The 24145-nt window shown below is 41.0% G+C and overlaps 1 protein-coding gene across 1 annotated transcript in view; it reads right to left on the reverse strand.

The window, feature by feature from the left end:
- LOC121380745 (calcitonin receptor-like) overlaps positions 1 to 8660 on the reverse strand; it is a 64613-nt gene extending 55953 nt beyond the window's left edge. The window contains exons 1-2 of the mRNA XM_041509707.1: positions 8564 to 8660; positions 580 to 696 (exon numbers count right to left, since the gene is read on the reverse strand). Of these exons, the coding sequence (XP_041365641.1) occupies positions 580 to 696; positions 8564 to 8660 (214 nt within the window). The remainder of the gene's footprint in view (positions 1 to 579; positions 697 to 8563) is intronic.
- Positions 8661 to 24145: the final 15485 nt, after the last annotated feature.

The raw sequence follows: 24145 nt of genomic DNA on the forward strand, positions 1-24145 counted from the left end.
TGTTTTATTTAACGACGCACTCAACACATTTTATTTACGGTTATATGGCGTCAGACATATGGTTAAGGACCACACAGATTTTGAGAGGAAACCCACTGTCGTCACTATATGGGCTACTCTTCCGATTAACAGCAAGGGATCTTTTATTTGCGCTTCCCACGGGCAGGATAGCACAAACCATGGCCTTTGTTGAACCAGTTATGGATCACTGGTCGGTGCAAGTGGTTTACACCTACCCATTGAGCCTTGCGGAGCACTCACTCAGGGTTTGGAGTCGGTATCAGGATTAAAATTCCCATGCCTCGACTGGGATCCGAACCCAGTACCTACCAGCCTGTAGACCGATGGCCTACCACAACGCCACCGAGGCCGGTTTGCTGCTGCTAATAGAAAAAGAGTGAGTAGCTCATGAAGTTGCGGAAGCGGGTTTCCTCTCTCATTATCCGAGTAATCCATAAACATATATCCGATGTTATATAAAAATGATTTGAATTCTCCGTTAAATAAAATTTGGTTAAAATGTGGGGGTGGGTGGTTTAGAGAATTCAAACTTGAACATTTTGGTCTAAAAGACCTTACCGTCATCAAGAAACCCGGGATGCATATTTACAGGGCATGGTTGGTAGACGTTTGATCCAGCCGGGGTGTAGTCAAAACACAGCCACCCGTCGAACGTCGCGTTGCAGTACAGACGACCTAGAAGAAAGAAATAGTAGACATAGTTTATACACGACTTAGACATAGCAGCCAAAGGTTACAGCATACTTAAAATAGTCATTGAAATGTACAGACGACTTCGAAATGGTTTACAGAACACCTAACAATAGTCATTAAACGTTACAGACGATCTAGAAATAGCGGTCAAAGTTTACAGACGACCTGAAAATAATTGTCAAAGCTTACAGTCGCGATACATAGTATTTACATCATCCAAGTACAGGTTAAAATGATCGGTGACATAGCTAATGAACAATATTGTTACTTATTGCTATTTATAGGCAAAATATTCATTCATGTATATGGTAATTAAAAACAAAAATAGAGCTGATTTATTAATTTATTTATTTTCGTGTTTATATCCAATTAAGGTTCAAGCACGCTGAACCCCTCCACCCAACACACACGCCTGAAAACTTCAACAGAGATACGATTTGAGACTCGTAGGAACCGGGGGCATGTGTAACCCTCCCCCTCCATCCTTGAGGACAAAAATGTATTTATTTTGTTCTACTCTATATAAATATAGATAAAAGAAAGAGTGGCTTATTTCCCCATCTCCAACAGAGGAAAAATATGAACGATTTTTTTCCAACTCTATATAAATATAGATACAAATGTGGCTTGTATCCCCACGCCACTCACTAAGGTTGTGCCCCCTCCAGATATCGTTCCTACGGGTCTGGATTATAAACAGCCGTACTTGTATGTACGCCTTTCAGGGAATGTTCAATTAGTCTGTCCTGTAGTTATTGTACCGTACAATGATCATTTCTCACGTCATTTTACAGGTCATGACCCTTTATGAAAATGAAAGAAAGAAATGTTTTATTTAACGACGCACTCAACACATTTTATTTACGGTTATATGGTGTCAGACATATGGTTAAGGACCACACAGATTTTGAGAGGAAAGCCGCTGTCGCCACTACATGGGCTACTCTTCCGATTAGCAGCAAGGGATCTTTTATTTGCGCTTCCCACAGGCAGGATAGCACAAACCATGGCCTTTGTTGAACCAGTTATGGATCACTGGTCGGTGCAAGTGGTTTACACCTACCCACTGAGCCCTGTGGAGCACTCACTCAGGGTTTGGGGTCTGTATCTGGATTAAAAATCCCATGCCTCGACTGGGATCCGAACCCAGTACCTACCAGCCTGTAGACCGATGGCCTGCCACGACGCCACCGAGGCCGGTCTTATGAAAATGAAAAACAGAACCGTACCCAGATGACTCTAATATGGGATTCATAGATAATTATTGCGTCAGGACAGTGACACTGAGTGTACTACTGCAAATGGTATGACCGTCTTAATATTATTTTACGCTATAATAAACAGTAAAAACGACTTGCTGGAACAAGGAACGACAAACATTGATTTTGGATTGCAGTGCACGCAGATATACTAATGGCACATAGTGATTCAAATTAGCATCGTAAAAACATGTCCTGTTTATCACACTCCAACAGAGAGCAGCTCGTGGCTGTTGGCGATCCTATGACAAGTTGACGGCTTTTCTTATCGATTTTGTCATCCATAAAGACGAGGTCACGACCTGTGATCTCTGGTGTTCTTCCTTTGTGTTAAGACAAGCAGCGGGACTACAAAGGGCACAATCTAGGGGCATGGGTTGGGATGGTGATTAGGCGAGGGCTGACCCCAATCAGGGCAATCTGAAGGTTGTTTACTGTTCCAATCAGCGTCATGGTATTAGCATATGCCGTTTTGTCCTTATGGGAATATGCATATAAATATTTGGAATCTGAACAACAGAACAGTATTTCCGATATTAAAATCGTATCTCTGCACACGGTAGAGTCGAACGTATGTTAGACAACGTTATGATTGGTTCCATGATCCACTATCGGGTGCTATTTGATGGAACCATTTATGAAACTTAATTCCAAAATATCAGTTAATGTGCATTTATTCTGGAAAAACGTTTTTAAAAAGAGAAACAAACACTAAAGGAAATCCAAGGGAATTTACAGTGACTCGTGGTGGTATTCACCTATGAATCAGTGGTTCGGCTGTAGGTAGGCAGCAGATCTCCAGAACGGTGATACATTCTTTCCATTTAGTCTGGACAAAGATTACTACTCCTAAAGCGGGGTTCTGGTTATGCGATTAATCGCACCGAGTTGTTTCATGCGATTATTGGCCCTGTTCGCATTGTATGACTCGATCGTATGCGATAAGACTAATCTCATAACGAGAACGCCCTTTAGGATGGCGTCACCAATCACCAGTGATATGTGTGAAGGACAAAATCGTTATGATAATCAAATCTGAAGGACAAGATTGTTATAATAATCATATCTGAAGGACAAAATCGTTATGATAATCAAATCTGAAGGACAAAATTGTTATGATAATCAAATCTGAAGGACAAAATCGTTATAATAATCAAATCTGAAGGACAAAATCGTTATGATAATCAAATCCGAAGGACAAAATCGTTATCCACGATCAAAACCATGTATCTGCACAATGCAGAGTCAAATGAGCAATTGGCAAACTATAGTGGTTGATTCCACGAATCTCTATCTAGTACCTCGTCTACAGGAGGACAGCCACTCCCGAGGAGACCCTTTACTGGGCAATGCACCCTTTCTGCTTCGCTCAATGTGGAATGTCACTCCAAATCAAAACTAGCACAGGACAAGCATACTGGAATAAATATAGCTGTGATAACATGAACTCATGAATCGCTGTCGTGAAAGTAATGATACTAGGTGTTCATGAAAAGTGAGCATGTCCTGCCCCATTGGTATCTCGCATTTACAGTATAGTGGAGATGTTTAGCTATTCCGCCCGACAAAGTTTCCCTTGTAATCGTAATCTTATAAACCCGGGGTTGTGAGAAATTTCACGAACGAATAACAAAACCGGTCGATGTGGTCGCGGAGGTTTGACCATACGACCCAAACACCTAAGTGGAGCGCTCTACCGACTGGTCTAATTCCAGCCCCCAACACGTAACAGACCGAATCAGGGGTCAGTCGAGTGCTCGCTTGAGGTGCTTACGTCGCAGGATCGAACCACCACGGTAGATTTATTCGGACTTTGGTAACTTCGGCCTGGTAACTTCGGACCCTAGTAATCTCGGCCCCAGGTAATTTCGGACCGGTAATCTCGGCCTCTGTATTAATGAAAGCAACTTATATCTGGGTTATACGCAAACGAAAGTTTGTTGTTAAACAACCTTATATTATTATTTCAAGATGAGTTTGTTATTTAATTAAACATTATTATATATTCATTGTACATTTTGTTGTGTATATTTTGTTTATTAACTTTTAAAAATTTATTCTGCTCATACCCCGTCCCGTTCTTACTATGGTTTGATTTGGTAGGTGTTCCTGATTTTAATCAGATGCTATGCCCACATTAAGCATGTTTGAATCCTCGGCATATAAGCATTTTAATACCTATCAAACAATCCGAATTTAGCCTGGGGCCGAGATTACTCGGGTCCGAAGTTACCAGGCCGAAGTTACCAAAGTCCGAAGTTACCCCTATTCGATTTATTCAACTGATTGGGTTTTTTCTTTTTTCAACTAGTGCACTATAACTGGCCAAAAGGCCGTGGTATGTGCGTTCCTGTCTGTGGGAAAGTGCATATAAAAGAACCTTTGTTGCATTAGGAAAAAATATAGCGGGTTTCCTCTGAAGACTACGTGTCAGAATTACCAAATGTTTGACATCCAACAGTCGATGATTAATAAATCAATTTGCTTTAGTGGTGTCGTTAAACAAAACAAACAGTTTAATTAGAACGAATCATTTCAAGCAAGTCTTTGGAATTTAAAAACTGCACTTGTGATTAATCCAATTTGTCTTGAAGACGGTCTGTGAAGACACTGAAATCCCATCTTGAATTAATCGTGGTCAAGATAGTCCTCAGTGTTTCAGACAGAGATAATTAAAGTCATTAGTGATACACTGAGAATGGAATTTAGGTCAGGCATACCGTTATATCAAAGGTCGTCTACCATGACAAAGTGAACATAAAGACAACCTTTCTGTTGATGAAATCAGGGCATTAGATCTCATTAATTTGGGCACAACTGTATTTTTTCGTCTTCTGAGAACACCGAGATATTTTTAATGCAGTAATGTTAATAATAGCTGGTAAAGAGTTGCAAATATCCAGAATTGTATTTCAAGTTATTTTAATTAAATTACAGGTTATAACATTAATTAGCCTGGTTTTGAAGTGAAATGGTTTGAGCTTAATTTGGGTTTGCTTATTTGGGGTACATCTTTCATTGTCTCAACTTTGGTGCAATCTAAAGCCCTGGAAATGTGGTGACGTCTTTCTACCTTGGAAGGTTAATTTCTTCTTTCACTCTATACCAATAGTTTCTGTTATTTGAGAGGTTTCGCAACCACACATTTACTGTTACGGATACCGACAGCTAATCACAATGGGCCGAATTTACAAGGCCTGTTAATGTGTTACGCGCGTGTAAATAGATACATTAGCAATGCGTAAAGGGACATCCCTGAGTTTGCTGTACTTTTAAAGATGTTATCGACTAACAGAGACTTTGTGACGACTGTAATCACATATCAAATATATTTTTTCTGTATAAAATATTAGTGGCTGTATATTAAACGTGTTTCTGATCGTTCCAATATTTGTATTAGGTTAAACTTCATTTTATTTCCTATAAAAAAGAGAGATTTTTTCGTAACTACGAAGACAAAATCCAGTTTGGGCTTCTTACAAATATTAAGACGACCAGAAACACACTGAAAATACAGACACTAATATTCTAAACAAGAAAATATATTTAATATGTAAGTTTAATCGTAGAAATATTTTATTAGTCCGAAACATCTTACAATGCAGCAAACTCGGGAATGTCCCTTTAAACAACTGTGTTTAACAAAAATAGGCTTACTAAATTCGATCCAATACGGTCCGTAACCATACTAATCTTGTAGCTAATTTCGCAGATCGGCACATTTAGTGATTTATAAATGTAGTGGCATTCTCAGCGGTGTTATTTATTATTATTATTATTATTATTGTTATTATTATTATTGTTATTATTGTTGTTTTTGTTGTTGTTGTTGTTATTATTATTATTATTATTATTAGGCTAGCGTCATCATTATTATTTTATTTTTGTTATTGTTGTTGTTATTGTTATTGTTATTGTTATTGTTATTGTTATTGTTATTATTATTATTATTATTATTATTATTATTATTATTATTATTTAAATTATATATTAGCCATACGATGTATTATGTGTCGCAGATCTTTTAACCATACAGGACACAATTTCACTAAACATCGTAAGTCACGTTTTGCACGTAAACGTAAATCTACGACTGAAGAGCATTTCACAAAGAAGTGTAAACGTAAGTTACGAGTAAAGTTAGACGTAAATCTAAGAGTGCCCTCGACCACAACTAGTCGCACACGTAAATTGCTACATCCACTTCGATAATTCATAAAATGGTCACACTTTTGGTTTTTGTAAAGTGTTTAACAAATTAACTCCCTTTTAGTCCAGTAAATTTATGGTTTGACCTCGGACAAATTGCAACAGAAGGTTTTTTTGTTTTACATTATAGATATCACCTCACTGAATATTATATCCAAAATAGGACAAAATCGGACATCCGGAAGTGGGCTAATTTGCATAAATTCAATATGGCCGCCAAAATCAACTTTGAGGTCTTATATCTTCTTAACGGTTGGTTTTAAACCACATATATGCGTATCAGTAGATGGCAATATTATTCCTATGAACTAAGTTAACTTTTTAAAAAGACACCGTGACGTATATATGATGTAATGACGCACGCGTCGTCATTTTGCGTCATCGGGTCATCAATTTTAGAATAAATAGTGCGGTTTGTTTTTAGTAAATTTGATAAAATCATCAATGAACAAGCTACTACTGCCTTAAAATTGTACTTTTATCTATTTCTGGCGCTTTGTAAACGTCAGGTGTGGTTTATAACATCTTTATGACGTGTTTGTGATGTCAAACTACAATGTACTTGCATTTGAAAATAACGCAAATAAATGTTTTAAATCCAATTTTCACGTCAAACTGTCTCTTCCTTCATGGATGATGTTCAACTGAGGTTGTGTCATGTGCAGGGAAGAACTTTAAAATGGTACAGAGACGGTGAAAATCGGTGATAAAGGAGCAGCTGGTGTAAACAAGGCTAGTGAAGCTCGAGGTAACACGTCTATACATGTTCAATCAGGACAGACATTGCATGTTAGTTGTCATTTGAATTACTGCAATAACAAAACTATTAAGTCTGTATTGAAAAGAAAACTTCAGGCGACCAGAACTCTTCGCTCTCACGAGCCAGAATTCGCATTTTCGGACCACATTTTTCTTTGTGGGGTGCGAATAACTCATTACAATACAGATGAAGAAGTCTTCATGGTAAGAACTTGGGATTTCCAAAGATCTATTGTCAAAGCATGCAATGAACGAACTGGTAATGACAAGTGGGCTGAAACAATTCGTGGACGCATTGCATTTGTTGTTGACCTACCAGCAGTCGATGCTATCTTCCATCAGGTTTGCAGCGTCAACTTTTGGACGGGGAAACAAATTCCACTGCGTTTCCGATATGACAGAGAAGGAAAAAGGGCATCTAAAGTGGGACGGCGCTCCAGTATTTCATGTGAAGAAGCATTCCTCCAGGTTATTCACGAAAAGTGTGATAACGATGATGAACAAACACCAATGTCTGACCTTAGTTAACGAATGTCTAAGATATGTTCGGATCCATATAGTCCAAAATCTATGCGTCAAAAGTGAGCTGAATACTTAGGAGATGGTGTGGTGATTACTACTATAAATGGTAAGGCAAATGTTGTAACATTCCGCACCACAACAGTAAACATTCTACAACAGTTTTATGACAGCCATCCTAAAATGAATGATGAGGAAGCTGAAAAGAAGAGAATCATCAAAACTGCCAAAGAACTAATCAAAGCAGATATAACAAGCTTAGACAGATCAAAAGCGTTTTAACTCGACCCTGTAAAACTCGGATCATTGGAAGCAAATGTTTCTTATTTTCCCAATTCACGCCGTCTTCTACTCTCTGGTCTGTTTAGTGGTAAGACAATTGATTTAAAGGCCTCAACCATTGGTCAGTGCGTATTGCAAGCTACACGGCCAAGGGTTGTTATCTCACCAATTCCATTTGGACTGGGTGTACAATTACGCCATCGTTATGGTTCAAGGTTTTTGTTAGACAGTGTATAGAACCATGGGTTGTGTTCCTCCTACCAAGAAGTTTTGCACTTTTGGTTTTTGTAAAGTGTTTAACAAAGTAACTCCCTTTATTAATCCAGTGATAGTCAGTTTTGTTACCCGTGTCATTTGATCCACATAGGGCGGGATTTAGCTCAGTCGGTTGAGTGCTCCCTTGAGGTGCCAGCGTCACAGGATCGAACCACCTCGGTGGATCCATTCAACTGATTTGTTTTTCTTCTGGTTCCAACCAGTGCACCACAGCTGGTCAAAGGCCGTGGTATGTGCTTTCCTGTCTGTCGGAAAGCGGATATAAAAGATCCCTTGCTGCATTAGGAAACAAATGTAGCGGGTTTCCTCTAACAACTACTTGTCAGAATTACCAAATGTTTGTCATCGAATAGCCGATGAATAATAAATCAATGTGTTTTAGTGGTGTCGTTAAACAATTTTTTTTTTTTTAAATCCATTCAATTTTTATTTTTATTTTTTTTCAAAGAGGCTGATAGCGTTCTATTAAGACGAGTCTGCATATTTTGTTTTATATGCAAACGTATGCAGCAATAAACCAGACGATATTTTTCCCCAGTACTTACTTCCTGTACCAGCTCCCATTAAACGCAGGGCCGTACCGTGGTCTGGACATGGGGGTGTGGTAAACTGTCCTGAAAACGCGTCTCCTCTTGTCTTCATTACGAATATTTCGGACCTCGGCTCATTTGCCTTGCACAAACTCAGCTTGCTCCTATTACAATTCTGTTACACCCTTCTCCCCTTTACAAATGTCTAGATCCGCCCCTGCTATCAAATGTATTATTTTAAAACTTATATTTGACGCACCTTACTGTACCATGTTTTACTTTCATCTTTTCAAAATTCAACATCATATTTTCTCTACAATTTATAAATAAAAGATATATCCATGCACAAATGACTGCCTGGTCAACTGACTATTATTCTGATTGGGGTGCAAAATATTTAGACAAAAAAAAAAAAAAAAAAAAAAGCAAAAAAAGAAACCCACCCAAAATACACCCGAACAGTGCCGTAGCGTGGGCTGGGCCACCGGGGCGGTTGCCCTGGGCGCAAAATTCTGGACTGGTGCAAGGGACTCGTGGAGTGCTAACGGTCCACTGGTTGGGGGCGCAATACTTGCTTTGATCCGGGCGCTGGCAACCCACGCTACGCCATTGCACTCAAACGTCATCTTACATTTTGCCTACACAAACATTTTTTTTTTTTTAATGCAGACCCTTTTTGCAGTATATTCACTACTTTGTTGGAAAACACGAATTGAAATCCCCATAATTTTTTTTTTTTTTTAAAGTGCATATCGACTTGTCCAAATCAGGCCAGTAGGAACCGGAGGGGGCCTGGGGGTACGTCCCCCCACTTGTAAGACTTTTTTTTATCACATTAATTTTTACCATTGTAACCCAACATCTGAGTTTGTAACCGACCCATCAGTGCCCCCCTGCCCCCCCCCCCCCCCACCCAACACACTCCCAAAGTAAATATAGGGAATTGACCCATAATATAGTTTTTTTAACTACATAGGTTAACATTGTCGCCTATAGGAGTTTATTTGGTACAGTACAACCGTGTGTTGGTATACCGGAAACGGTGGTTTCCAAATTTTATCAAGTTTATTCGTTCTTTTTTTTAAAAGTTATAAGTTTGTTTTGTTTAACGACAGTACTAGAGCACATCGATTTATTAATAATCGGCTTTAGATGTCAAATTTCTGCTAAATGAGCTGCAAAAGAAAACAGACGTAGATTTACGTGCAAAGTAAGTTAGTAGTATTCCTACGACCGGCTTCGTGAAATGGAGTAAACGTACACATAAAGGGAGACGTATGACAGGTGTAAGTTTTACACTTAAACGTAAATTTACGATGTTTAGTGAAATTGGCTCCAGGGCGGAAATCAAATTGCTGTGACGTCACCAATTACTCTGACAGTGGCGACTTATCACTGTTCGGAACACTGTGATTGCGAAACGTCTCCATTTTCGCCAGCTAATAACTGTTAATTAAATGGCTAAGAACGGCTGTAATATCAGTGCTAAGGTGTCGTTACGGAAATGCCTCCTGGCTCTGATGGGATCCCGTTGAACCGATATGACACGGAGTTCATTCCTTTGGAATTATGCCCAGCTGATTTCGTGTGATAGAGGTAATGACGCACTGGGCGATTCATATTATACAGAATGCATGTTTCATTATCCCTGGCTTATGCTGGGGGTTCGTACACGAGCAGCGAACAACAGATAAACGTTTCTAATAAGTCTCGTTTAGTGTCCGGGGAAATGTGATGTTCGGAGTTGTTTGTTTGCTCTGGACAGCAAGACCCCAGCGGACCCCCCCCACCCCCCCCCCCCCCCCCCCCCCCCCCCCCCCCCCCCCCCCCCCCGGGTTTTACTGAATATATATTTGCTTCATGAAGAATTAACAATCGAATGAGAGAGAGAGAGAAGAGAGAGAGAGAGGAGAGAGAGAGAGAGAGAGAGAGAGAGAGAGAGAGAGAGAGAGAAGAGAGAGAGAGAGAGAGAGAGAGAGATACAGACGGACAGACAGACAGACAGATTTAACCTTTTTAACGAATAAAATTACGTATTAAATTTCGTTACTTGTTTCCAATAGAAATGAGTTTTTCCTCACGAAATTATTGGAAGGTTAAATCCAATTTGGGCTAGTACAAACCGATATTCTAAACAACAAAAATATATTTAGTATAATATGGTTTTAGTAGTTTAAATAGAGAATATTACATGAGTCGCCGTTAGATGCCATTTTTATCTTACGAGTTGTTTTTAAACGTATCTAACGAGCGCAAGCGAGTTGGATACGTTTTTAAACGAGTTGTAAGATAAACGGTAGCTAACGGACACGAATGTTGTATTCTATTTCTTGCATATCCTGGGAAAAAAAAAGTTTTAAAATAAATTTAAATGTTTTTTTCCCAACGGAAATGTACGGCCCTTTCGCGTATAGTTAACTTGTGCGTCACAGACAAGTCAATTTCAGGTTGTCTTGTACGTCACGGGATGATCGATTCGACCGTTCTATTTTTGCATTGGATGGTGTGGCATTGGTGGCCTGGTCACCACCTAGGAGTAGCCAGTCGTATTTTTTTTAAATGTTCACGCACAAATATGTTAACAAGTATGTGTTATCAAAAATAACGAGCTGGTGTGTAAGAAAAAAACTTTACTTTTTCTATAAAAACTTAGTTTTCAATTACTAATCGAAAGCTAATCGCATTGCTAATGTTCGTTACTGCAAGTTGTGGAGTGGAAATCGTCTTTAGCACTTTAGTAGGATGTTTACGTGAAGATAATGAAACAAAAATAAAACTGTAACTAAAAAACTCAGCTGATTTCAGTTAATTCAACTAGTTTCAAGCCAATTTGGCATCAATAATATCTTTTTAATTCGCTTTCTCATGCCTTCGTTGATCTATCACAACAAATTACGTGAGCTGCCGCATTTTAAACCAATTCATTTGGGGATGCCCTGAAACTCGATATCTCACAATGCGTCGTTAAATACACATTCATTTTGTGGGTTGAGCTATCTTACCGATTCAAAACTGCTATATCGGTCTCATCATAATATTAACCTATTAGAACTGGATGCACAATTATATTAGTTATGAGCTTGTCTACCAGGAATGGCAGAGAGAGAGAGAGAGAGAGAGGATTTTTTTGATAGACGAGGCGAGAGAGGGAGTGAGATATATTAGAGCGACCGATGAAGCAGAGAGAGGGGAGAGAGAGAGATAAGGGAGAGAGAGAGAGAGAGAGAGAGAGAGGAGAGAGGACGAGAGATTTGGTAGAAACTGAGAGAAGAGAGAGAGAGACAGCTAGAGTAGAGACAATAGAGAGAGAGACTTAGAGAATACAGTTTTCCAGGTGAGAGAGATAGATGACAGAGGAGGGAACTTCCGTGAGAGAGATAGAGATAGAGAGGGCAAAGAGTCATAGACCAAGTAGGAGGGAGATAGACAACAAAGAGAGGAGAGGAAAGCGAGAAGAACACACAGCCAACTGTTGCCACATGCCCTTGTACTACAGAAAAATAGGAAAAGGGATATACACTTTTCCACAGGCAAGACAATATATTCCACGGCCTTTGACACACTTTTCCACAGGCGAAAGACACAGGTTCATCGGGGTTAATCGATCCTTAGAACCACTGCACCTCAGGCGTGCTCACTGCTTTAGCACTTGAGATACATCCAACCCGTTCTTTTCTGGTTTTGTTGTCCACTTTCTGTTTCTCTCTGCCAATCTCTGTATGGCTCTCTCTCTCTCTCTCTCTCTCTCCTCTCTCTCTCTCTTCTCTCCTCTCTCATCTCTCGCTCGCTCTCTCGCTCGCTCTCTCTCTGTGTGTGTGTGTGTGTGTGTGTGTGTTTCGATCCGTTGTTTCTCTCCCTCTCTACTTCTTTCCTTCCGAGTGTCGAGTTTCAAACAATAGCTTGTGAAACAGGAGAAAACATTGCGAAATTAGAATAATGACAGACACGTCACTGTCCTACGATTTTCTAAATTACATCATGGGTATGTTCTACTGAATCAAATTATTGGCTGCCAATGAATAAAAAAACAAAAAGAGAATTGCGACCGAAAAGACACGTAGCAACAAGGACAGTAAATATTTTAAAAACTGATGACAGTCCAAGGATACTTTCCCCCCACCTGATGACCCCTTTCCCCCCCCCCCCCCCCCCCCCAATCCCTAGGATAATTTTGGATCTGCCACAACTGTATTACCGTTGTTATGTATCGGTGGAATGGGCACTACTGGACACCTCTTATGACATGATGTGTGTGGTGTTGTGAGTTTATTGTTCAATGCTGATTATCGAACTTATCGAACTTCCCGTTAATAAAATCAAGTGGCTAATACACAAGACAAGAAAAAAGGAGTGCCCACCTGTCAATCGAAGAATACAACAGTCCAAATACTTTAACCCCACATGGGTGTATCAGAACAATATTCAATATTCAATGTTGAATGTTGAATATCTAACCAACGTCCGCTTCCCATTAATAAAATCAAGTGGTTAATACACATGGTAAGAAAACACGAGTCCCCACCTGTTTTTCAAAGAATACAAACAGTCCAAATATTCCAACCCCCCATGCACCCACCCTTAGTATAGTTCTGGCTCTGCCAAGTAAACATACATTGACGTTGTTGATAAAATCCGATGGTCAGCACACGGGGCAATGATTCTGCTGATTAACTTAATAGATGACTGACAGATTTCATTAGCTTCAACGTCCACCACAGTCAACAACTCCCTGACGCGAACACTCGAGTTCAACAACTCCCTGATACTGCCACTGGAGGCAACAACCCCCCCCCCCCCCCCCCCCCCGACTCTGTCACCGGATTCGACAACCTCCCTGACACGTCATTGGCTCATACCGTGAGCAGTACTGACATGTCTTTATTGCAGCATGGTACGGGACTTAGCCTAGTGGTATAGAGTTCGCCTGATGCGCAGTTAATCTAAGATCGATCCCCGTCGGTGGGCGCATTGGGCTATTTCTCGTTTTAGGCAGTGCACTGCAATTGGTATATCAAATGTCGTGGTATGTACTATCCTCTCTGTGGGATGGTGCAGGTAAAAGATCTCTTTCTACTCATGGAAAAATGTAGATGGTTTCCATTCTTTAGCCCTTTTTGTTTAATTAATAAAATACACATCTTTTATTGGGAACGCTTAGCGATTTTGCTTTCACTTACATGATTAGATTTACACATGGGAGTAAATGTTGTGCATGCGTTTGGTGCTTAAGAATATAGATCAAAATTACCAAATGTTTTATATGCAATAGCCGATGGTTAATAAATCAATGTGCTCTAGCGGTGTCATTAAACACATTTTTTTTTTATTGCAGCATTATCAACCAGTCGCCTACGATTGATATATCAAAGACAGTGATTATTTACTACTTGGTATGTGCTGTCCTGTCTTTGGGAAGACGCATATACAAGATTTCCTTGCTGTTAATGGAAACATTTTGCGAGTCTCCTTTAAAGACTAAATGTTTGACATCTGATAGTCGACCATTAATAAATCAATGTGCTCTAGTGGTGTCGTAAACAAAACGACTTTAACTTCTTACTCAACGCAGTACTCTGATGTAAAGAAAATTAATACTTATTTGATGACGCAGGGACGGTACGTAGCCCAGTGATAAAGCGCTCGCTTGTTGCGCGGTCGGTCTAGCCAGTGTACCACGACTGGTATATCAAAGGCCGTGGTATATGCTGTCCTGTTTGTGAGATGTTGCATGTAAAAGATTCCTTGCTACTAATAGCGGTTTTCTTCTCTAAGACTATATGCCAAAATTACCAAATGTTTGACATCCAATAGTCGATGATTAATAAATAAATATGATCTAGTGGTGTCATTAAACAAAACCAACTTTAAGTTACCATGGGTTAGACACTAAATAGCTGTAGATTAAATGTATCGCGGTGGCTGTTTCTTAACCAAACACTCATTTTTGTCTCGGCATATTTTATGCCACGGCTATTATGGTGTCTCACGTATGGTTATTTCAACGTTTAGTCGATAGAAAGGACGAGAGAAATAGCTGCCTCTACACTGGATACTCTAATCGATAAAGCAGTAGAGTTAAAAGTTTGTTTTGTGTAATGACGCCATCAGATTACACTGATTTATTAACCATCGGCTACGGGATGTCAAACATCCAATAATTATGTTATAATCTTCAAAGTAGGAGTAGCCTGCGTTGTGACAGTGCATCTGTTCTGTCTTACGGTCTAGTGTCGAAGTTACCAGCATGTTCGACATCCAGTTGCCGATGATTAATAAATAAATATGATCTAGTGGTGTCAATAAACAAAACCAACTTTAAGTTACCATGGGTTAGACACTAAATAGCTGTAGATTAAATGTATCGCGGTGGCTGTTTCTTAACCAAACACTCATTAGTGTCTCATATTGACCTATGTCCAGCTAATCGTTGTTCGCTTAACGTTTGTATCCTATTTTCACTGTATCCCGAAATGGTCATTTGGTTTATTGTGTAACGTAAAAAAAAAAAAAAAAAAAAAAAAAAAAAAAATTAATATATGAATATATATGTATGTATGTATGTATATATATATATGTATGTATATATATATATATATATATATATATATATATATATGTGTGTGTGTATGTGTGTGTGTGTGTGTGTGTGTGTGTGTGTGTATATATATATATATATATATATATATATATGGCAAAAGTCGGCGACAAATTACTCTCTGAACGTACTCCTGACCTCATAAGTTAGCTATGCGCTTAAGGTAGTCTTAGCGCTAAGGTTGTTTCGTAAAACAGGGCCCAGGTGCTTATAAAACTTTTAGAGTCTAGACTCTAATAGAGTCTCTGAGACTTTAATGTCATGACAACACTATACAAATTGTATGCGTGTGACGTCATTAGAGATTTAGTCTGGTCTCTAAAAGTTTAATAAGGACGGGCCCTGGTGTCTTCTCCCGAATCAAATATCTGAAAATCATATCCATAATAGGTTCCAATGGACCAAATTAATTGCTATTGCCGATAATGTTAACGTGTTCTAATAAAACTGATATAAGCAGCGTGTCAACACACCCTGGAAATACAGCAATAAAAAGTGTGGCAATTCAGATCTAATTTATCCGCAAGAAAATGGGAGGGGGGGGGGGGGGGGGGGTGTCACATACCATTTAAGAGATTTAATTAATGGTTTTTATCAGCAACCCTCATTATTGATGAAAATCGCAGTTAAATTTTGGAAGGTATCCTGCATTGGTTTCAACCTCTGGTGTATACAGCATAAAAACTGTATAACAAATTAAAAAGAAAAGATTATATAGGCAATGGATAATAATATTGGTACAGAATGATAATCAATGTCACAAATTACTATCAATCAGAGCCGCAGCTGTTTTTGCTCCGTAAATATTTTACTGTGCACCTTGAACTTTGACATAGAAGTTTCTTATTTGGTACAAATAAAGAAGGAAATGTTTTATTTAACGATGCACTCAACACATTTTATTTACGGTTATATGGCGTCAGACATATGGTCAAGGACCACACAGATATTGAGAGGAAACCTTTCCTTCCTTCGTGTCTTTTTTCTACAGTAAATTACACATTTGTTTTAACGCGTGAAAATACATACATGGTGCGGGTCCCTGGGGTCGATCCAGGACATTGTTTGTTTGCTTTGTTGGTTGGTAGGTTGGAGTTTTTTTGTTGTTGTTTTTTGGGGGAGTGGGGGTGGGGGAGGGGGTTTGTTTTGTGTTTGTTTGGTTGTTGGGGTTTTTTTGGGGGGTTGGGGGGTGGGGGGAGACTAAATGAAAAAGGACACATAAGTCTAAGCCAAATCGTGAAAAGGTCAACCCAATGAAACTTTTTTTAAGAAAGAAAAATTAGGGACTTGAATAGAATTGGGAGGGATGGGTTCCCTGCGCCCCCACTCACCTCCCACTCTACACAGGGATCCGCTTCTGGAGCCTTTTAACACTCGTTTGGTCGTTTATAAAGTGTCGATCTAAATTCCAGTTTTGTCTGAGGTCGGCGACCAGTGGCGTGTTCAAGAAGCTTGCGAACAATTCGACTGGTACTATCGTGTTCTATCATGTCACATTAATTCAATGTTAGGCGTAAAAAACCAGTGTTGCAAGCAACCGCGATCGATCGCTATCTTGAACCACAATTAGTTAAGTCTATGTTTCTGTAAAGTTTTAGTGCCTATACAGTTATCCGGAATTTTGTGCTGCACGATTTTGTTCCGGGTTTTGTCAAAATTTGCTACGTTTCACACACCACCTCCCTAACTGAACAGGATAATAGTAACACATTAATCATGTATATATTTTTTAAATAAAATATACTAAAGTAGACAATTAACGTTTTCACTTCTTAATTTTACGTGTTAAAATCGACAAATTCAAATAAATATTCTTTCGTTTGGAAAGGGTAATGTTGGGGGGGGGGGGGGGGTGTTTAACGACATCAAAGTTAGAGCATATTGATTTAATAATCATCCGACGCCATACAACCGTAAATAAAATGTGTTGAGTGCGTCGTTAAATAAAAAATATCCTATCCTTCCTTCTATCTGCTGTTAGATGTCTAACATTTGGTAATTTTTACATATAATCTTAGAGAGGAATCGGGTGCATGTGCAGGGGGAGGGTATTGGAGGTCGAAACCCTTACTTGCCCAAGCATAAAATTTTTTAAAATGTATTTTCTGGGGGAGTATGGCCCCATATAAACGTCGCTCAACACAGTCTATAACCCCAACCCCGCTGAAATCTCTGCACACACGCCTTGGAAACCCGCTACATTTTTTTTAGCAAGGGATCGTTTATATGTACCATCCCACAGACAAGATATCACATACCATGGTCTTTTATATACCCGCCGATGGGGATCGATCCTAGACTGACCGCGCATTTCCAAAAAAAACACCTTTTTACGTCTAAGTAATGGATACAAATAACATATAGTCTTTAAAAATGAAACGTAAATCGAACACAGTACCCCCTTCCTCTACCCCTAAGGCGTTGTGCCATACCTCTATGGATATAAATATGTTTTGGAGATATGAGACGACCCCTCAAAAATTGCGAAATCTCACGTGATCTCTTGTTGGGGAATTCTATACTTGTGATAAGCCAATGAAAACCGAGATCGGTACGAGCCCGTCAAAAGCGTTCCACTTTCAAAATCATGGCTTTGTTTTTGACCTGGATAAGCCAGCGTAGTGAAACCAATGCGGAGTGCGGCGTCATATATGCACCAAACGTAATTGGATTTTCTGTTCTATATGCTTAAATAATAAAAATATTCCAGGGAATGTAGTTTTAACATCTTTATTTGCATTTGTAGCTGACTTACGCGTCACAGACACATGATTACCAGATTAACTATACGTCACAGTGTAATTGATTTCCACCATGCTGTTTTGTTATTGGACGTATGGCATTGGCGACCCGGTCATCACCTAGGAGCAGCCAGTCGTATGTCTTGTAATTGTTAACACACGTACGTGTGTAAACAACAAAAATAACACACGGTGTTCTCACCAACGTGTGTGTAAGAAACCCATTTTACACTAAAAGTACTACATTTGCATGGATTGGGATTAAAACAAAGAAGTGTTCAATGATAACAAGTCAACGCGCTGGAAAATGACATGCTCTCCCCTATCAACCTCAGTCTAATAATTGTCACTTCAAAGCTGTCTGCAATAAAACAATCGCTGTCAAACAGCAGAGTACTTGTGCTGATATATTTCTGGATGAGAAGATAACTGTGATATGTGACCACATATCTTGGAGGTCAGGTCAGGTCAGGTCAGGTCAGAGGGTTTGATGCGCACATTCAGGGTAAGATGTTGGAGCGCACATTTCCCCTTACAGTCTCGGTAATCCAAGACTGCTATATAAGATTTGAAAAGGTGAGCGTGGTTATAATGACGCGTACGAGGGTGTAGGAACGGAGGTTTGGCTTAAGTGCTAACTTAATGACACGAGCGAAACGGAAGACATCATATTTATGTCTGGTGGTTCTCCTGACAATGCAATTTGTATTTTGTGTACCAAAAAAATAATAGTGACTGAAGTGATTGATTTTATAATAGCCCTAACATGCAATTTCCCTATCGATCGTTCGACTCTTTTTTTTTCTTCAAATCATTCATAACTGGTCACATTGGGGAACCGAAATAACAGTATAAAATGGCTGACGACAGTGTTTATTAGATTATCTGTTTACGGCGGGTATTTGATGTAGAGGATTATTTCCTGGAGCTGACAGATTTGGCTAATTTCCACTACTAGGAAATCAACCAGAGTAATTATACAACATAATCTAAAAGTGCGCGGGCAGTTAACTTTGTGTGAAGTCAAACACACGGTCTGACCATCACGATTATTATACTCCTGAGACTGTGGTATGTGATGGTGTACTGTGGTAAGGGATGGTATAGCTAGTGGTAGACACTGTGGTAAGGGATCGTGCAGCTAGTGGTACAGACTGCAGTAAGGGATGGTGTAGCTAGTGGTTCAGACTGCAGTAAAGGATGGTATAGTTAGTGGTACAGACTGTGGTAAGGGATGGTGTAGCTAGTGGTAGAGACTGTGGTAAGGGATGGTGTGGCTAGTAGTACAGACTGTGGTAAGGAATGGTGTAGCTAGTGGTAGAGACTGTGGTAAGGGATGATGTAGTTAGTGGTAGAGACTGTGGTAAGGGATGGTGTACCTAGTGATATAGATTGCAGTAAGGAATGGTGTAGCTAGTGGTAGAGACTGTGGTAAGGGACGGTGTAGCTAGTGGTAGAGACTATGGTAAAGGACTGTGTAGCTAGTGGTAGAGACTGTGGTAAGGGATGGTGTAGCTAGTGCTAGAGACTGCGGTAAGGGAAGGTGTAGTTAGTGGTATAGACTGTGGTAAAGGATTGTGTAGCTAGTGCTAGAGACTGCGGTAAGGGATGGTGTAGTTAGTGGTAGAGACTGAGGTCAGGGACGGTGTAGCTAGTGCTAGAGACTGTGGTAAAGGAATGTGTAGCTAGTGCTAGAGACTGCGGTAAGGGACAGTGTAGCTAGTGGTAGAGACTGTGGTAAGGATGGTGTAGTTAGTGGTAGAGACTGTGGTAAACATGGTGTAGCTAGTGGTAGAGACTGTTGTAAGGGATGGTGTTACTAGTGGTACAGACTGCAGTAAGGGCTAGTGTAGCTAGTGGTATGCACTGCAGTAAGGGATGGTGTAGCTAGTGGTAGTGACTGGTAAGGGATGGTGTAGTTAGTGGTACAGACTGCTGTAAGGGATGGTGTAGCTAGTGGTAGTGACTTTTAAGGGATGGTGTAGCTGGTGGTAAAGACTGTGGTAAGGGATGGTGTAGCTAGTGGTGGATACTGTGGTAAGTGATGGTGCAGCTAGTGGTAGAGACTTAAGGGATGATGTAGCTAGTGGTGCTGACTGTGGTAAGTGATGGTGTAGCTAGTGGTATAGACTGGTAACGGATGGTGTAGTTAGTGGTAGAGACTGTGGTAAAGGATGGTGCAGCTAGTGATAGAGACTGTGGTAAGGGATGGTGTAGCTAGTGGTAGAGACTGGTAAGGGATGGTGTAGCTAGTGGTAGGGACTGTGGTAAAGGATGGTGTAGCTAGTGGTAGAGACTGGGGTAAGGTATGGTGTAGCTAGTGGTTCAGACTGTGGTAAGGGATGGTGTAGCTAGTGGTAAGGGTTGGTGTAGCTAGTGGTTCAGACTGTGGTAAGGGATGGTGCAGCCAGGGTTCAGACTGTGGTAAGGGATGGTGTAGCTAGTGGTAAAGACTGTGGTAAAGGTTGGTGTAGCTAGTGGTAGAGACTGTGGTAAAGGATGGTGCAGCCAGTGGTAGAGACGTTGGTAAAGGATGGTGTAGCTAGTGGTAGACGCTGTGGTACTGGAAGGTGTACCTAGTGGTACAGACTGTGGTAAAGGATGGTGTAGCTAGTTGTAGATACTGTGGTAAGGGATGTGTAGCTAGTGGTAGAGACTGTGGTAAAGGATGGTGTAGCTAATGGTAGACTCTGTGGTATGGGATGGTGTAGCTAGTGGTAGAGACTGTGGTAAAGGATGGTGTAGCTAGTGGTAGAGACTGGGGTATGGGATGGTGCAGCCAGTGGTAGAGACTGTGGTAAAGGATGGTGTAGCTAGTGGTAGATACTGTGGTAAGGGATGGTGTAGCTAGTGGTAAGACTGTGGTAAAGGATGGTGCGGCCAGTGGTAGAGACTGTGGTACAGGATTGTGTAGCTAGTGGAAGATACTGTGGTAAGGGATGGTGTAGCTAGTGGTAGAGACTGTGGTAAAGGATGGTGCAGCCAGTAGTAGAGAATGTGGTAAAGGATGGTGTAGCTAGTGGTAGAATCTATGGTATGGGGTGGTGCAGCTAGTGGTAGAGACTGTGGTAAAGGATGGAGTAGCTAGTGGTGGAGACTGTGGTAAGGGATGGTGTAGCTAGTGGTTCAGACTGCAGTAAGGGATGGCGTAGCTAGTGGTAGAGACTGTGGTAAGGGATGGTGTAGCTAGTGGTAGAGACTGCAGTAAGGGCTGGTGTAGCTAGTGGTACACACTGCAATAAGGGATGGTGTAGCTAGTGGTAGTGACTGGTAAGGGATGGTGTAGTTAGTGGTACAGACTGCAGTAAGGGATGGTGTAGCTAGTGGTACACACTGCAGTAAGGGATGGTGTAGCTAGTGGTAGTGACTAGTAAGGGATGGTGTAGCTAGTGGTAGAGACTGTGGTAAGGGATGGTGTAGCTAGTGGTAGAGACTAGTAAGGGATGGTGTAGCTAGTGGTGGAGACTGTGGTAAGGGATGGTGTAGCTAGTGGTGGAGACTGTGGTAAGTGATGGTGCAGCTAGTGGTAGAGACTTGTAAGGGATGGTGTAGCTAGTGGTGCAGACTGTTGTAAGTGATGGTGTAGTTAGTGGTACAGACTGGTAACGGATGGTGTAGCTAGTGGTAAAGAATGTGGTAAAGGATGGTGTAGTTAGTGGTTGAGACTGTGGTAAGTGATGGTGCATCTAGTGGTAGAGACTGCTTTAAACGATGGTGCAGCTAGTGATAGAGACTGTGGTAAAGGATGGTGCAGCTAGTGATAGAGACTGTCGTAAGGGATGGTGTAGCTAGTGGTAGAGACTGGTAAGGGATAGCTAGTTGTAGAGACTGTGGTAAAGGATGGTGTAACTAGTGCTAGAAACTGTGGTAAGGGATGGTGTAGCTAGTGGTAGAGACTGTGGTAAAGGTTGGTGTAGCTAGTGGTAGAGACTGGGGTAAGGGATGGTGTAGCTAGTGGTTCAGACTTTGGTAAGGGATGGTGTAGCTAGTGGTAGAGACTGTGGTAAGTGATGGTGCAGCCAGTGGTAGAGACTGTGGTAAAGGATGGTGTAGCTAGTGGTAGACTATGTGGTATGGGATGGTGTAGCTAGTGGTAGAGACTGGTAAAGGATGGTGTAGCTAGTCGTAGAGTATGTGGTATGGGATGGTGCAGCCAGTGGTAGAGACTGTGGTAAAGGATGGTGTAGCTAGTGGTAGATACTGTGGTAAGGGATGGTGTAGCTAGTGGTAGAGACTGTGGTAAAGGATGGTGTAGCTAGTGGTAGAGATTGTGGTAAGGGATGGTGTAGCTAGTGGTACAGACTGCAGTAAGGGATGGTGTACCTAGTGGTAGAGACTGTGGTAAGGGATGGTGTAGCTAGTGGTAGAGACTGCACTAAGGGCTGGTGTAGCTAGTGGTACACACTGCAGTAAGGGATGGTGTAGCTAGTGGTAGTGACTGGTAAGGGATGGTGTAGTTAGTGGTACAGACTGCAGTAAGGGATGGTGTAGCTAGTGGTACACACTGCAGTAAGGGATGGTGTACTAGTGGTAGTGACTGGTAAGGGATGGTGTAGCTAGTGGTAAAGACTGTGGTAAGGGATGGTGTAGCTAGTGGTGGAGACTGTGGTAAGTGAATGTGCAGCTAGTGGTAGAGACTGGTAAGTGATGGTGTAGCTAGTGGTACAGACTGGTAAGTGATGGTGTAGCTAGTGGTACAGACTGGTAACGGATGGTGTAGCTAGTGGTAGAGACTGTGGTAAGGGACGGTGCAGTTAGTGGTAGAGACTGTGGTAAGTGATGGTGCATCTAGTGGTAGAGACTGTGGTAAGTGATGGTGCATCTAGTGGTAGAGACGGGTAAAGGATGGTGCAGTTAGTGGTAGAGACTGTGGTAAGTGATGGTGCAGCTAGTGATAGAGATTGTGGTAAGGGATGGTGTAGCTAGTGGTAGAGACTGGTAAGGGATGGTGTAGCTAGTTGTAGAGACTGTGGTAAAGGATGGTGTAACTAGTGCTAGAAATTGTGGTAAGGGATGGTGTTCTTAGTGGTAGAGACTGTGGTAAAGGATGCTGTTGCTAGTGGTAGAGACTGTGGTATGGGATGGTGTAGTTAGTGGTAGAGACTGTGGTATGGGATGGTGTAGCTAGTGGTAGAGACTGTGGTAAGGGATGGTGTAGCTAGTGGTACAGACTGTGGTAAGGGATGGTGTAGCTAGTGGTACAGACTGTGGTAAGGGATGGTGTAGCTAGTGGTAGAGACTGTGGTAAGGGATGCTGTTGCTAGTGGTAGAGACTGTGGTAAGGGATGCTGTTGCTAGTGGTAGAGACTGTGGTAAGGGATGGTGTAGCTAATGGTAGAGAAAACCCGCCACATTTTGTTTCCATTATCAGCAAGGGATCTTTTACATGCATTTCTATACAGACATGATAGCTCATACCACGGCCTTTGATATTCCAGTCGTGGTGCACGAGAAATAGCTCAATGGGCCCACCGACGGGGATCGATCCCAGGAATATGCGTCAATGCTATGTTCCATACATTGCTATATTAGTATTCTGATGATTTATTATAATCCAAAATTGTTCAGCTGTGATCGATTGTTTTGGAAAGTGTCGAGTGTTACGTTTCCTGTCAGATTTTTAATTAAGCAAATCCAATATGTAGGAGACATTATCGAGCGCAAATCGTGAATATGAAGTCGAGAAAACAGATGCGTTGGTTGGTCACGTTACTTGTAAATCCGTGAGGCCATTGTTGTGTTTTTCCTTTCACAGTCGCCAATAATGATGAATGTCAGCATTATGACAAACTTATGGAGATTTATATATTAATGACAAAATGCGAAATAAAATCTGATTTGTTTTAATAGCTCGGCTGCAGTCGTGTGTGCAGAAATTTTAGCATGTGAGATCTAGACTGTGGCGACCGAAGTTTATGGGGGGGGGGGGGGGGGGGGGGGCGGGCGTCGTGTCATGCTCCGCCGGAAAAAAAGAAAATTTGTTTGACCAGATTTCATTCATTTTAACTTATTTTCGTGCCTATATTTAATTAAGGTTCAAGCACGCTGTCCTGGACACACACCTCACTTATCTGGGTTGTTTGTCCAGGACAGAGGGTTAGTTATTAGTTGTTAATGGTTAGTGAAAGAAAAGAGGGTGTAGTAGTCTTACACCTAACCATTGAATAGTTAAAACTCGTTGTGTGGGAGCCGGTACCGGGTTGCGAACCCAGTACATGTCAGCCTTATGTCACATTGCTTAACCACGACACCGCCGAGGCT

The sequence above is a fragment of the Gigantopelta aegis genome, chromosome 9, assembly GCF_016097555.1.
Source record: "Gigantopelta aegis isolate Gae_Host chromosome 9, Gae_host_genome, whole genome shotgun sequence".
In the NCBI taxonomy this organism is placed as follows: domain Eukaryota; kingdom Metazoa; phylum Mollusca; class Gastropoda; order Neomphalida; family Peltospiridae; genus Gigantopelta; species Gigantopelta aegis.